At 31.5% G+C, this 14,097-nt stretch overlaps 1 protein-coding gene across 1 annotated transcript in view; it reads right to left on the reverse strand.

The window, feature by feature from the left end:
- RAB14 (RAB14, member RAS oncogene family) overlaps positions 1-14,097 on the reverse strand; it is a 28,936-nt gene that overhangs the window by 3,172 nt on the left and 11,667 nt on the right. Inside the window, exons 2-7 of the mRNA XM_003757082.4 lie at positions 11,790-11,848; positions 10,521-10,574; positions 8,076-8,253; positions 2,752-2,818; positions 1,260-1,347; positions 652-682 (exon numbers count right to left, since the gene is read on the reverse strand). Of these exons, the coding sequence (XP_003757130.1) occupies positions 652-682; positions 1,260-1,347; positions 2,752-2,818; positions 8,076-8,253; positions 10,521-10,574; positions 11,790-11,841 (470 nt within the window). The 5' untranslated portion in view covers positions 11,842-11,848. The remainder of the gene's footprint in view (positions 1-651; positions 683-1,259; positions 1,348-2,751; positions 2,819-8,075; positions 8,254-10,520; positions 10,575-11,789; positions 11,849-14,097) is intronic.

Genomic DNA, 14,097 nt, shown 5'->3' on the forward strand with positions numbered 1-14,097 from the left:
TCACACAGTAAGAAATTCAACTATGCAAGCATGCAGAATCAAATCAACTTTAGGATACTGCCTTCAGTATCTTAACCCATTATCAATAAAGACAGGTACAGTATTGTTTTTGCACTCATGGATTTATGCTAATCTTCACCCATCACCCTTATGATCATGCATTAAGAAGACTCTTGGTTGGGCCTTTTAAAGGCACAGGCCTGTGGCCAGGACCTTAAACAAAATTTTACTGACTTATATGGTGATTAAAACTAACAATGCCCTCATCTTTTCTTCTAAAAGAGATAAGCCTAAAGTAATGGGAACCTAATGTTCGTTAAGTGAGCATGGAAGAATAAGAAAATGCAATATGCTATGAATTTTAAGAACTAAGCATTTAAGTCATGCTTTATACTTTCAATCAAAAGTATCATATGAAAGTGATGATTGAGCTTGGGTTATTGGTAACAAATATTAGCAAAAGACTAATCAAAGCACAAAAAAAATTAGCATTTTTTTAAAAAATGAAAATCTTTTTTGCTTCTAATGACACAAAAACATTTATTTCAAGCTAACCTAGCAATATCAAACAAAAATTGTGTCCATTTTTTAAGAGGCAAAGTAAATATCTTGAAATAGTTATGTGGAACATTGAAAGCTACAATGACTTACGTTTTTGCACTTGCTTCAAGGAACAATAAGCCTAAAAACGTAAAAAAAAAAAAAAAAAAAACCACACAACCATTAAGTCATTTTAAAATCCTGAAAACAACTTTCACAAAAATATAAATCAATTTTCATCTAAACTCATCCAATAACTTATTTTCTTACGTAATAATTAAAAGAATATAAATCTAAGGGGCTAGTAACATCTGTATTGTACATCAGACTAAGGCTCTATTCTATTTTTGTAACTTCCCATGTCCAGTTTTTTATGTACTTCACTCCTGATTTCCATTCCCCCCCTATTTTTAAATTTTTTTTTTTTTTTTTTGCTGAGGCAATTGGGTTTAAGTGACTTGCCCAGGGTCACACAGCTAGGAAGTGTTACAGGTCTGAGGTCATATTTGAACTCAGGTCTTCTGACTTAAGAGCTGGTGCTCCATCCACTGTGCCACCTAGCTGTCTCTCCCCCACCTCCCAATTTCCTGAATATGCAACTTGATGAACTTATTCTATGTCAAACAATTTTCAATATTCAAATTCTATGTCTTTGGACACTTTCTCAATTATGACTGGGCTGTGCCATCTTTAAAAAATAGACTTTAAAGTGAACCCACCATTTTCCTCTGCAAATTGTTTGGCTTCTTCATATGTAACATCTCTCTGTGCTTCCAAATCTGCTTTATTTCCTATGAGAATTATTACCTGATTAGAGACAAAAAATAAACACACCTTATACACAAAGTAACCAACAAAGTGTCAACCATGCAAATTATATAATATTTAAAGGCTGATGGACAATAGGACTTTATTTTAGACCCAAGTCCATTTTTTGGTCAGATTCTGAGTCTAAGACTTGCAAAGGAACACTGTAGATAAAAGTTGTATAATGACATAACCTTTCCTAAGTCTGTATGGTCTCAACCTAGGGTGCTTATCTCTAAAATCCCTTGTACTACCTTATGCCCCCATGAATTCTTCATAATCCCCAGAATGGGAGCTTTCCTCCTTTCTTTGACCTGTGTCTACAAATAAAAAGGCTGAGAAGCAAACACCATCCAGGAGAATGATAATGGACTGAGAATAATCTCTGGAGATGTGAATATCATTTTCTTTGTCTGCAGGAGAAATGAGGAATTGACAAAGTCTGGGCAGCAGGGCAGCCCCCTTATACCAACAAGGTTTCAAGTCTGCTGTGGGCTCATAGAGGAGGAGGAAGAAAGAAGGTCCAGACTATTAAGAGCTGGAAAAAAATCTCGAATCTTAGAGAGACCATATCATCATCTAATCCATCCCCTACATATATTATGGATGAGTAAAGTGAGGCCCTAAGAGTTTAAATGACTTGCCTAAGGTCACACAGCTAGTAAGTAGCAAAGCCAGGATTCAAATTCAGGTCTTCTGACTCCAAGTTCAGTGCATTTTCCACTATACCACATTTGAGGGAAATTGAGAAGAGAAACACAAAGTTGCCAGGGACAGAGATATCAGTAGGAAACTCCTGCCACCCCATAATACCACCCAATTTCCCAGACTGCCAACATTATAATATATTGGCATATACACACCATTGTACCTTCAGTATTTGGACACATAACTGAGAAGAGGAATTAAGCATAACTAATCCTGAATACAAGGGATTATGTGTGCATATTTGTGTATATACACAGTCTAATTTAAGCTACAAAGGAGTGTGAGAATTTCTGTAGGCCAATGAAAAAACTTCAGCAACCAAAATCCCAATCAATATTCTACGCAAAATATTTTGTAACTTGAAATCTTCCCATAATATATGGCTTAAGTGTAATAATACAAACACACATTTGTTTGATCAGATTTAATAGTCTCAAACTGAAACTTTATAGGTTATCATAAGGAGCCAGTCTATTCATATCTTTCCTTTCCACAAATAATACAATCAATGGAAAAAACATGAAAAAGTTGAGAATAAAAGATTAAAATACATTTTTCCTTAATGATCTTAGTGACAAATTACATAACAGTTTGTATTTCAGAAGACAGATTCAGTCACATCACTGAAAAGCTTTGTTTTTGTAGATTCCTTAAACTTAGAGTTAGAACATTACAACAAAATGCCATCCAACTTACAGTATTTGGATTGGTGAGATTCCTTGCATCTGTCAACCAGCTGCTTAAATGGTTATATGTGCTTCTTCTGCAAAAATTGAAGATGAAAATTTTAACTGCTAAGATACATGTGCCATACGAAGAAAATCCATAGTTAAAATTCAGTTACCTAGTTTAGTTGAACTATTTAAAACCACAAGATTAAAAAAATTTTTACTGCTTTAATCAAGCAAATTTTCATTCAAAAACATACAACACACAAATTCTTTTTAGTGTCATAACAGAACAATGTAATTTTTAAAATACCAAAGCTATTATTTTCAAGGACTAATTTTATTGCAATTCAATACCTTTCCTTAGCAATTATCAATGAACAAGCAATAAATCTGAAAACATCTAGCAGAAAAATATTGTGACTAAAGTCAAAATTAAAAATTTAACCACAAAATTAATATTCAAATTATATGTTAAAAATAGCTAGTCAATACCAGATGAAGAGGAAACCAAAAAAAGCAACACTTGACTACTTTCAAGCATCTCTCTGAAAAATAATTAAAAATTTCATTCAAAAACATACAACATACAAATTCTTTCATTCTTGTAATGGAAAATATAATGTAATTTTTTAAAATACCAATCAAAATTTTCAAGGAGTGATTTTATCGCAATTCACAATTTCCTTAGCAATATCAATGAACAAGCAATAAACTTAAAAACAACCAGTAGAAAAAGGTTGTGATTAGAGTAAGTCAAACCTAAAAATCTGATCACAAAATATTCAAATTAAATGTAAAAATGACCCTAGCCAATACCACATGAAAGGGAAACTACAACACAGTTGTCCTTTAAGTTGTTAAATATCTAAAACATTATTTTATGCTGATGTCTGAATATGTTAAATTTCTAATGTTTTGAATTCCAGATTTTTTTTTTAATTTGGATATTTTTCCAACTACATATAATTAACATTAGTTTTTTAAAAATTGTACCTCCAAATTCTCTCTTCCCCTTTAAACCCTCTTTGAGAAGGCAAACAATTTAATAGACTATACACATGCAGTCATGAAATGTATTTCTTACTAGCTACACTTCAAAAGAAAAAATAAGCTACACTTCCCCTACCCCCCAAAAAAAACAAGAAAAATTATTATTTTTCTTAAGAAAAATTATTTTTAAAAATAGACTTTAATCTGCATTCAGACTCCTATCAATTTTTTCTCTGGAGGTATTTAGCACTTTTCATCATAACTCCTCCTGAATTGTCTTGGATCATTGTCTTGATCGGAAAAGCCAATCATTCACAGTTGATCATTGTACAATATTGCTGTTATTGTATATAGTGTTCTCCTGGTTCTGCTCATTTCAATTTTTATCAGTTCAAAATGCATTAGGTCGATATTCAGGTTTTTCTGAAACCATTCTGGCTTGTTATTTCTTAAATGGCAAAATAATATTTCATCACAATCATATGCTGCACCTTGTTCAGCCATTCTCCAATTGACGAGCATCCCTTTTCTTTTGCCAAGACAAAAAGAATTGCTGGGGCAGCTAGGTAGCACAGTAGATAGAGCATCAGCTTATTAGTCAGAAGGACCCGAGTTCAAATTTGGCCTCAGACACTTAACACTTCCTAACTGTGTGAATCCTGGGCAAGTCACTTAACCCCAATTGCGTCAGCCAAAAAAAAAAAAAAATTGCCATAAATATTTTTGTACAAATAGGTCTTTTTCCTTTTCTTTTGATCTATTTGAGAAATAGACCTAGTTGTTGTATTGCTGGGTCAAAAGAGTACACACAGTTTTATAGCTCTCTGGGCATAGTTCCAAGTTGCTATCCAGAATGGTTGGATCAATTCACATTGAGTTCAGAATTTATGAAAAAAGATTTCTCATTTAGAACAGAAATACATGTTGACTTTTCCCTGGAAGGGCCCTTAGGGCCCTTTTTTAAAATCGATGAAATAAAAAACATATATCCATACATTATACAACTGGCTGGCCAAAAAGGCAATATATTTAATGTTGAGAAATCTCAACAGGTTCTTGGGTAGGGGTCAAAGAGCACTGGATTGAGATCCAAGAAACATAAGAGTCTATTTGTAGTCTTCCACTAACTTAAGGCAAATTGTTCTACCTCCGTTTCCTCATCTATAAAACTGACAGACATAAAATAGATAAATTTAGATAATTTCTAAAAGCCTCTTCTGGCTCTACTACTTTAGGATATTCTAACTATTAAACAGTTTAGCTTGCCAGCACTGGGAAAATTTCTCATGAATTTTGAACTCAAATATCAATTTTTTTTATTTACCAAGTAACTAAACTACTTTGAATATATTGAATCACTATTTGTGTTTTTTCCATCTTAATATAGACATTCCATAACCTTCTCCATCTATACATGGCCGCCTTTTGGGTTTGTTTGTTACACAATGCCAATCAGTCTGTCAAAAAACATTTATTAAGCATCTACTACTATGTGCTAGGCAACATGCTAAGTATCAGAAATATAAAAAAGGTAAAATAGTCCTTATTGTTGAAGAACTCCCAATCTAATAGGGAAGACAAAATAAACAGATCAAATTTTTAAAAATGAGTTGCATTTTTCCAAAGTTTAAAAGAAATCAGTTTCATAGACCCACAGAATTTTAAAAATCAGAAAGGACTCTACAAATCTATCTCCTAATTCTACAGATAAGAAAACTGAGGCCCAGAGAGAAAAAAAAAATAGTTACTTGAAGCCACATGGCTAATTAATAACAAAACCAGGAGGTCGTTGGGGGTCTCAGTATCCCAACCCAAGCTTTTTTCCAACAAATTGATCTATAACTTTTAACAGTTTAATATTTTTTATACTTTAATTCCTTAAATAATACTTCAAAATACAAAATTTATATTTTGAACTATTGCAATAAGAAATTGTTCCAAATAGCTTATCCTTTTATAAGGATGTAAGTGGGATTTAATGCTTTCACCATATTTTTCCCAGGGGAGTCCTCACTCCAAAAAAATTAATTGATATGCCAAAAATCAATCAAAATATCACATCTCTTCTTTAGAGTTTAGCATTTTCTGATATATGACTGCTAAATTCTCTGTCAAACGAAAAGAATAAAAACCATAGCTTGATTGTTGTCAAGTGTTTACCACACAGTTTTATTTTATATGCGAGAGCATATTTCTGAAAAGTTGTTCATAAATCTAATTTTGTAACCATTTAGGTTTCTTAGGTGGTTACTTTGGAAAACAAGAAATTCCCTCTGAAATCCATCTTTCTCCACTATAGTCTAGAAAATTGATATTTCTGTAGGCTTATGTCATCTCCCGTGCTCAAAAAGTTTCAATGGTTCCCTACTGCCATTAAGAAAAAAATATAAAATTCTAAAGCTCTTCACAATCTAACCTCTTTCAAGACTGATTTCATATTACTTCAGTTCAAGTCGTCTGTTTCAGCCAAACTGATCTATTTGTTGTAAGCTATCCAAGACGTTCAATCTCCTACTTTTGTGACTTTAAACTGCCTCTCATCTGGAATATTCTCATATATAAAATCCCAAGCCTTCCCTAAAGACACAGTTCAGATGCCACTTCTTTCCTGATCATCCCCTCAGCTGGCACTGTTGTTCTTATTACCCCCTCTACACACAATCTGCTTGCCCCTCCCACCCCAAAGAATGTAAATTATTTGATTTAAAAAAAAAAAATTTATATCCACAGTGCCTGGGCCATAGCAGGGACTGAATAAATGTTTGCTTAATTGAAAACAAACTGCAGTAATGTAAACAACTACCAAATTTATCCTGTTTTGCATGTCTGAACTTTCTTAATGATGATGTTCAATTGTAATGTCATTCAGGAAAGATTTTATAGGAGAAAAGCTTTTCTTAATATTAGGAGCTTTTAAGTCACATCACTAATTGAAGAAAAAAAATATGAAGTCAAACAAAATAAATTTTACTAACTTCAAAAAGATGGCCCAAACACTAATTTTTTGAAAGTCCAAATTTTCTATTCATCTTAATTTTTAAAAATTATGTAATACACTGATAGTATTTTTAAACAACAATCTTAAAGAAGCTTACAACTTTTACTCTACACTCCTTTCTATCAGTTGAGAGACAATATAATCTATATTCCAAGGATGCAAATATAAAGTAGAACAAATGAGTTATTCAGTTCAAAAAATTCAATGGACAAAAATCTGTGTCCATGCAAAACAGTATATACTGTGAAATAAAATAAATGAAGTTGGAACATCATCCCTACTCTTAAGAAATTTATAAGATGGTATGGGTAATAAAATACAGAAAAGGAAAAATGTAATAGAAATGATGAAAAACCTGTTTTCATTGGAGGGAAGGGATAGAAAAAAGAATTATGAGAGCAAGTATTATCAGGACAAGTTTCATGGGAGAGAGGCAGTATGTGAACTGAGCACTGAAGGAGGTATAAATAATTAAAGATGAAAAAATGAGGTGAGAAGGAATTTTATAGATAGAACAAACCTTGTAAATATAAGAAATCAAGAAAACATCCTATTCAAGTAACAGCCAACAGCCCCAATCAACTGTTGTATTTGAGTACATTAAAAGGGAATACTGGAAGATAAGACTGGACTAAAACTGTGGAAGGCCCTACCTATATTTTGGACTTCATTCAGTAATGAAACAGGGAATAAATGAATTCAAATTTTCTTCATTTCCCAAATATAATTCCTTATTGATATCACATTATATCATGTATAACTTCATTTTTTATAAAGTATTTGTGAATTTTTAAATAAGAATACTTTCCAAAGGCAAATATTATAAGAGTATTTTTTATTAATCTGCATCACAATCTGTAAATTTCTAAAAGTATATTTTCAGTTTTAATTTTGATATCAAAAGAATGCAAACAAAAATTTTGTTTATCTGATGTCAAGAAAAAATTCATACAAACAGAAATTCTCTTGTTAAATACACTCAAGATTTCTGTGCTCCCAAAAAGCAACAGATTTAGAACTGTTGTAGACTAAAAGGGTAGTCCAACACACTAACATTTTATATATCTTTGTCTCCTATCTATATTCTTTTTTGTAAGAAGATGGCACTCTGTCTGGCCCCAAGACTAATGTGGCTTATCAATCAGTGTTACTTTTCAGACTTTAATTTTTTTTCTTTCAAAGAGAAGTCAGTTTTAGGGATGTGGCCTACATTTAAAGTAATACACTGATATATGTTCAAGTTTTACATTATTTAAATTAACAACCAAGAAACCGAAATAGCTCATAAAGAGTAGCAAAACAAAAATACAAAAAATACACACAAAATAATTTTACAAAAAATATGAGATATGACTTCTTACCTAGTAATATCATAGACCATAAGTGCTCCCGCTGCTCCTCTATAGTAGCTTCGTGTAACAGCCCTAAATCGTTCTTGTCCTGCTGTATCCCAAATCTGCAGTTTAATTTTTTGGCCACTAACTTCAATTATTCTTGTACCAAATTCAACACCAATTGTGTGAGGACAATCAGCCATAACTGTCATCAAAGGAGAGGAAAAAAAAAAATATATATATATATATATATGAACTACTAAAAATCAAGTCATAGAATCACAGAATGTTAGAAATAGAAGAGATTTTAGAGACAAATTAGTTCAACCCCTTTATGTTACAAATGAGGAAATTGAGGCCCTGAGGGGTAAAATTCTTTTAGTCTTAAGTAAATGATTACAAGATCTTGAACAGTAGTAATAGCATCCTTTTTTATACCACTAAAGTTTTTTAAAAAGCAGTGCAAATACCATTTTCCCTATTTTATCTGAGACTATGTGATGTGCCATTGGAGACGACTTGCCTACAAATCTTCTGACTTCAAATCCATTAATATTAATTTTTATAAAGTTCTTTAAAGTTTATAAAATGCTTCATATACATTATATCATCTAAACTGTACAACAACCATACAGGGTAGGTAAGAGCTATTATATTTTACAGAAAAACTGAAGTTCAGCGAAGTTGTGACTTTCCCATGATTAAAGTTTGTGTGCCTGTCAGACAAGATTTTAACTCAGGTCTTCCTGATCCCAAATTCAGCATTGCAAACTTTACACTATGCTACCTCTGAAATTATGCCTTCAAACAAACCAGGAGGAAAAAAATTCTTTGTACAGTTGAATGACTGATTTGCTAATTCAATACCTTAGTATTGACTATTTCACTATGACTATTATACACCAAGAGATTCAAGGTCCTGAAAGAAATCAGACTTGGACCAGATTATCAAGCAAAAACAAGAATTTTAAATAAAATGAAGTACTTTAATGCATCAAGTGATAAGATTATATTATTTAAACTCAGTGCTATAAGATACATTATTTAGTATGTAGTTTAATGAAAACTCTGCAACACAGATTTTTCAAAAACTATGACTTTTTTGTAATTTATCTTTAGAGATAACTTAGTACCACCTCCCCTTGAAAAAAAGGCTGTAGAATTGTAACTGGTTAATTTTTTTATTCTAGAAAGCTACCATCAGTTGTCTCAGAAAAAAAAAAAATACGCAAGGTATTTAATGTGTGCACTGAGAACTTCTAGCTGCCTACCTGATTAGTGTACAGTTTTACTAGTCCTTTCTTCCACAAACAGGATATGAAATTGTTAAACCAATATTCTTGAGCATACTCCAAAAAGAAAAAGAAAAAAGCACTAGGCACTACCTAACACATTATAACTCTACTTCTAATTATAGTGGGATAAACAGAAATACTAAAGAACCATCTCCAATATTTTAAAAAGTATCCTCATAAAAAATTTGTCCCTCTCTCAGCTATTAAAAATAACTAAACAGCCAAACCTTTGAACTTTTAATTTAATCATATCTGACATAAATTAATCTAAAAGAGATTCAACTTTCTCAAATTAGTATTTTATTCAAGTCTATTGCTATATAATTAGTGATTAATACATGTCACATTTTTCCAAGAACTCTGGAAGTGGAAGTACCTTATAGGTCATATACTCCAATCTCTCATCCAATGATATAAACAATTATAATCTCTGCTTTGTAGAGATATTAAGGGCTTCTATCACTATCAGCATCAATTCAGAACAACGAACCTATATTCTATTTGAAAATTAGGTGTTAACCCAGCGAAAGAACTCTGGGAGATGACTATGAACCACTACATAGAATTCCCAATCCCTCTATTTTTGTCCACCTGCATTTTTGATTTCCTTCACAGGCTAATAGTACACTATTTCAAACTCCAATTCTTTTTGTACAGCAAAATAACTGTTAGGACATATATAGGACATATATGCTTTAACATACTTAACATGTATTGGTCAACCTGCCATCGGGGGGAAAGAATGGAGGGAAGGAAGGGAAAAATTGGAAAAAAGGTTTGACAATTGTCAATGCTATAAAATTACCCATCTGTATAACTTCTAAATAAAAAGCTATAATAAAAAAATTTAAAAAAGAAAATTAGGTGTTAAATATTAATTTTTTAAAAAGCTTTAAATTAGATTTCCATATTTAGTGAATCAAACAAAAAATAACTTAAGACTCCAAAATTCAACACTATGAAAATGTTAGTGAATGTTCAGTTCTTTCTGCTTACTCTTCTATCCTACGCAAAACTAGAAAAGCAACACTGCTCACAAATATAAGCACAGTTAAAAAGAAGAACAGTTAAAATAGTGGGCTGCAAGTGTGTATTGATACAGTAGAAAAGACACCCTATATACAAATGGCAGAGATAATGCTACAAATAAGGTTATACCCTAAAAATTTACACTTACATTTTTTTTCTGTAAATTGATGAAGCAAACAGGATTTCCCTACTCCCATGTCCCCTGTCAAAAAAGAGTATGTTAGTGTTTTCAGACGGTAAATTTCTTACAACTTTATTCCTATTAGTCATAATCAATGATATACTGGGTTTTAATGATTCACAGTATTATTTAATATGGCAGTGACATTTAAGAGAATGATATTCTTCAATTTGAGAATGTACATCAAGTAGTTCTATTAAGGTCATATTCTAAGATGATAAAAGGCCTATTCCAATTCTTAATTGCATGGAATGTGTTATCAAACTGCTTTAAAATGACTCATCAACTGGAGCCTGGATATGGTTTGGCTCTGATTTTGTTTTAAAAGTTTTTAAAAACCCATTTCAACTTCCAAATATTTTGTATTCTTTTTTGATCTTTGTTCGGAAGCAAAAAGATGATGAAACAAAAATAGTACGTATACAACAACAAAAAAAGCTACAATTTATGCATTTTGTGTGCCTTGTCATATACTTCCTCTTCTCATGTTTATCTTATCCAATGTGATATGTCACTGAAAAACATTAACAAAAAAGCCTTACTAAACAAATGACATTTGTGACTAGAGCAATTTATTCCCTGAATAGGATTCAATAGGATTGTTTTTTAACACATGCTTTATGGTAACAATACAAGCAATTCAAGACACTGATCAACAATCATAAAATTGTAGATTTTAGAGCTTTTAGAGATGATCATTTAATCCAAATTTCTTATGAATGAGAAAAGTGAAACCTTAAATCTTAGGATTAATATTATGATGAAAGCAGGCAGGCAGCAGGAAAAAAAATTTTTTTTTTCTGATTTGTTAACATTACCTTTTATGCAAACTATTTTATTCTATGCCAATTTTGGGAATTTAGTTAAAGATCACTTCTAGGTTATTTTAGAATCATTTCCTAGCAATGCTCATACATTCATATTATCATTATCATCATTATACTTTTTGACTAAGAATTAGAGCTCTCATATACTTCCATCATTTAACAAAACAGGTTTAATAAAGCCACATATGCAGTATTGTATTTTAAAAATGTTCAGAACAAAATGCAAAGATACACAGTTAACATAAAAATAAACCTTATAAAAGAAAGTTAGTTTTATAATATATGTGTGTGTATAGACACACAGTTTTCAAACCCTTTTTGAAATATGCTCTTGGCAAAACTCAGTGTGCAAACTTCCCAGTTTATTACAATTTTTGAACTCAAAATAAAATGATTATGTGTAACTTACCAATAATAATGTACTTAAAGATGTAGGAGTAGTTGTAAGGTGCAGTTGCCATTGTGGCACTAAAAATAAAAAAGACTATTATTTTAATAGCTTACAAGTTAATCTACTTAAATTTGAAATACTCTATAAAAATACATAAAACTGATCACTAAAACATTTGCAATTATGAGATTACAGTAAAATTGATTTCTAGAATAAATCAAGAATCAAAAATGCATGCAAATCCACCTAAGGCCAACTGGTCTAATAATAAGTTTTACTTTAAAGTTACTGTACAAGCAAAATAACTGTTTGGATATGTACACTTATAATGTATTTATACTTTAACATATTTAACATGTATTGGTCAACCTGCCATCTGGGGGAGGGGATGGGGAGAAAGAAGGAGGGGAAAAATTGTAACAAAAGGTTTGGCAATTGTCAATGCTGTAAAATTACCCATGCATATAACTTGTAAATAAAAGCTATAATAATGAAAAAAAAATAAAAGTAAAGTTACAGTATACCCTGAGAAATTTTATTTACCAAGAACAACAATTTAAAACTTTGAGCATTAAATCAAAAACATAAATCAAAAAGCATAGAAATCAAAATCAACTTTGGAAACAAGAAATTTTCAGTTAACTTTTCAAAAATATTTCTTTCCCCCATACAAATAGCTAATTTTGAAAAGATATTTGTGCAGAACCACATAATTTTAAAATACACTGTAAAATTACATCCATCATTTTTATAAATATCTTTTTAAGACTGAAAAATATTAAAACAATATCAATTTCTTAAGTTATTTCTGTGATTGTAAAATCTACAACTGTCCATCCATTCCCTTAATGGGTCCTAGGACACTCTTGATCCTACTTTCAAAGACTTTAAGAAAAGAATACAAATAATAGCACAGACTACAAAAGTAGACAGAAACAGTCATGACAGTATCTGATGACTCTCATTGTCAGGAAGGGTTTTTTTTAGGTCAAATTAAGACCCTTCATATTGTGGTTCAAGTATGTTTCATCCTTCTATTCTCTTTTGACATCCAAAACTACCTTTCACATTCTAAGATTTCCCCTTCTCGAAATCAATTTTTAATATATCTCCTCCCCCCCCCCAAAAAAAAAAAAAAATAAAAATGATGGTGCCTATAAGACCAGGTTTTGTTTTTATTTCTTTGTTGAATATTTCTATCCAAACAAACATTACAAAAATAAATAAATATTTGTTTTACAGTTTGTAGAAGGCATTGTCCTAGGCCCTATTTGGGGAGGAAAATGATATTAAAATGATTAATTTTTAAAATTGCTTTTGTAATTGCTTACAACAAATTTGTCATCTACTTTTAGTTGTGCCTTACTTAATTTACAGCAATTGTTTTAAATCTTCCAAGACAAGTATCACACTCTCCACTGGCTATTTCAGGCCTCCTTTCTCATATGCCCTAAAATTTTCAATGGGGTACTCATTTATTGAAAAAATAAAGGTCTTCCTGACCCTCTTCAACAATGAGATGAACCAAATCAGCTCCAATAGAGCAGTAATGAATTGAACCAGCTACACCCAGTGAAAGAACTCTGGGAGATGACTATGAACCACTACATAGAATTCCCAATCCCTCTATTTTTGTCCACCTGCATTTTTTATTTCCTTCACAGGCTAATGGTACTCTATTTCAAAGTCCGATTCTTTTTGAACAGCAAAATAACTGTTTGGACATGTACACTAATATTGTATTTAATTTATACTTTAACATATTTAACATGTATTGGTCAATCTGCCATCTGGGGGAAGGGGGAGGGGGAAGGAGGGGAAAAATTGGAACAAAAGGTTTGGCAACTGTCAATGCTGTAAAATTGCCCATGCATATAACTTGTAAATAAAAAGCTAAATTTAAAAAAAAATTTTTTTTTTAAAAGAAAATATAAAGGTCTTCCACCAGAACCTGCTTCTTCTGTTTCTTACTACCTCAAAATCCATCATTTTTCATTCTTTCTTTCTCTACTGTTAAGTACACTAGCCTCTACTCTTAAATCCACATTCCCTTGTCTTGTCAATACTCAATGCCTGGCCAAATCCCAGCTCTGGATTACTACCACCATCTCCATCTCCCTTTCTCCTTCTCTCAATGCCTGCTGAATGAGTCACATGACATGACCATAATGAATATTTACCCTACAAATTTGTTATCAAATCTCAACTGGGCCTCATCAAAGAAAGGCAATCTTTTTATTCCTCCCTGATATTCTCCATAAAAGTTGATGCAAATTTTTTTTTAATGCCCATCCTAACTAAAGATTTCATCTCATACTTTATCAAG

This window comes from Sarcophilus harrisii, chromosome 2 (genome assembly GCF_902635505.1).
Source record: "Sarcophilus harrisii chromosome 2, mSarHar1.11, whole genome shotgun sequence".
Classification (NCBI taxonomy): Eukaryota; Metazoa; Chordata; class Mammalia; order Dasyuromorphia; family Dasyuridae; genus Sarcophilus; species Sarcophilus harrisii.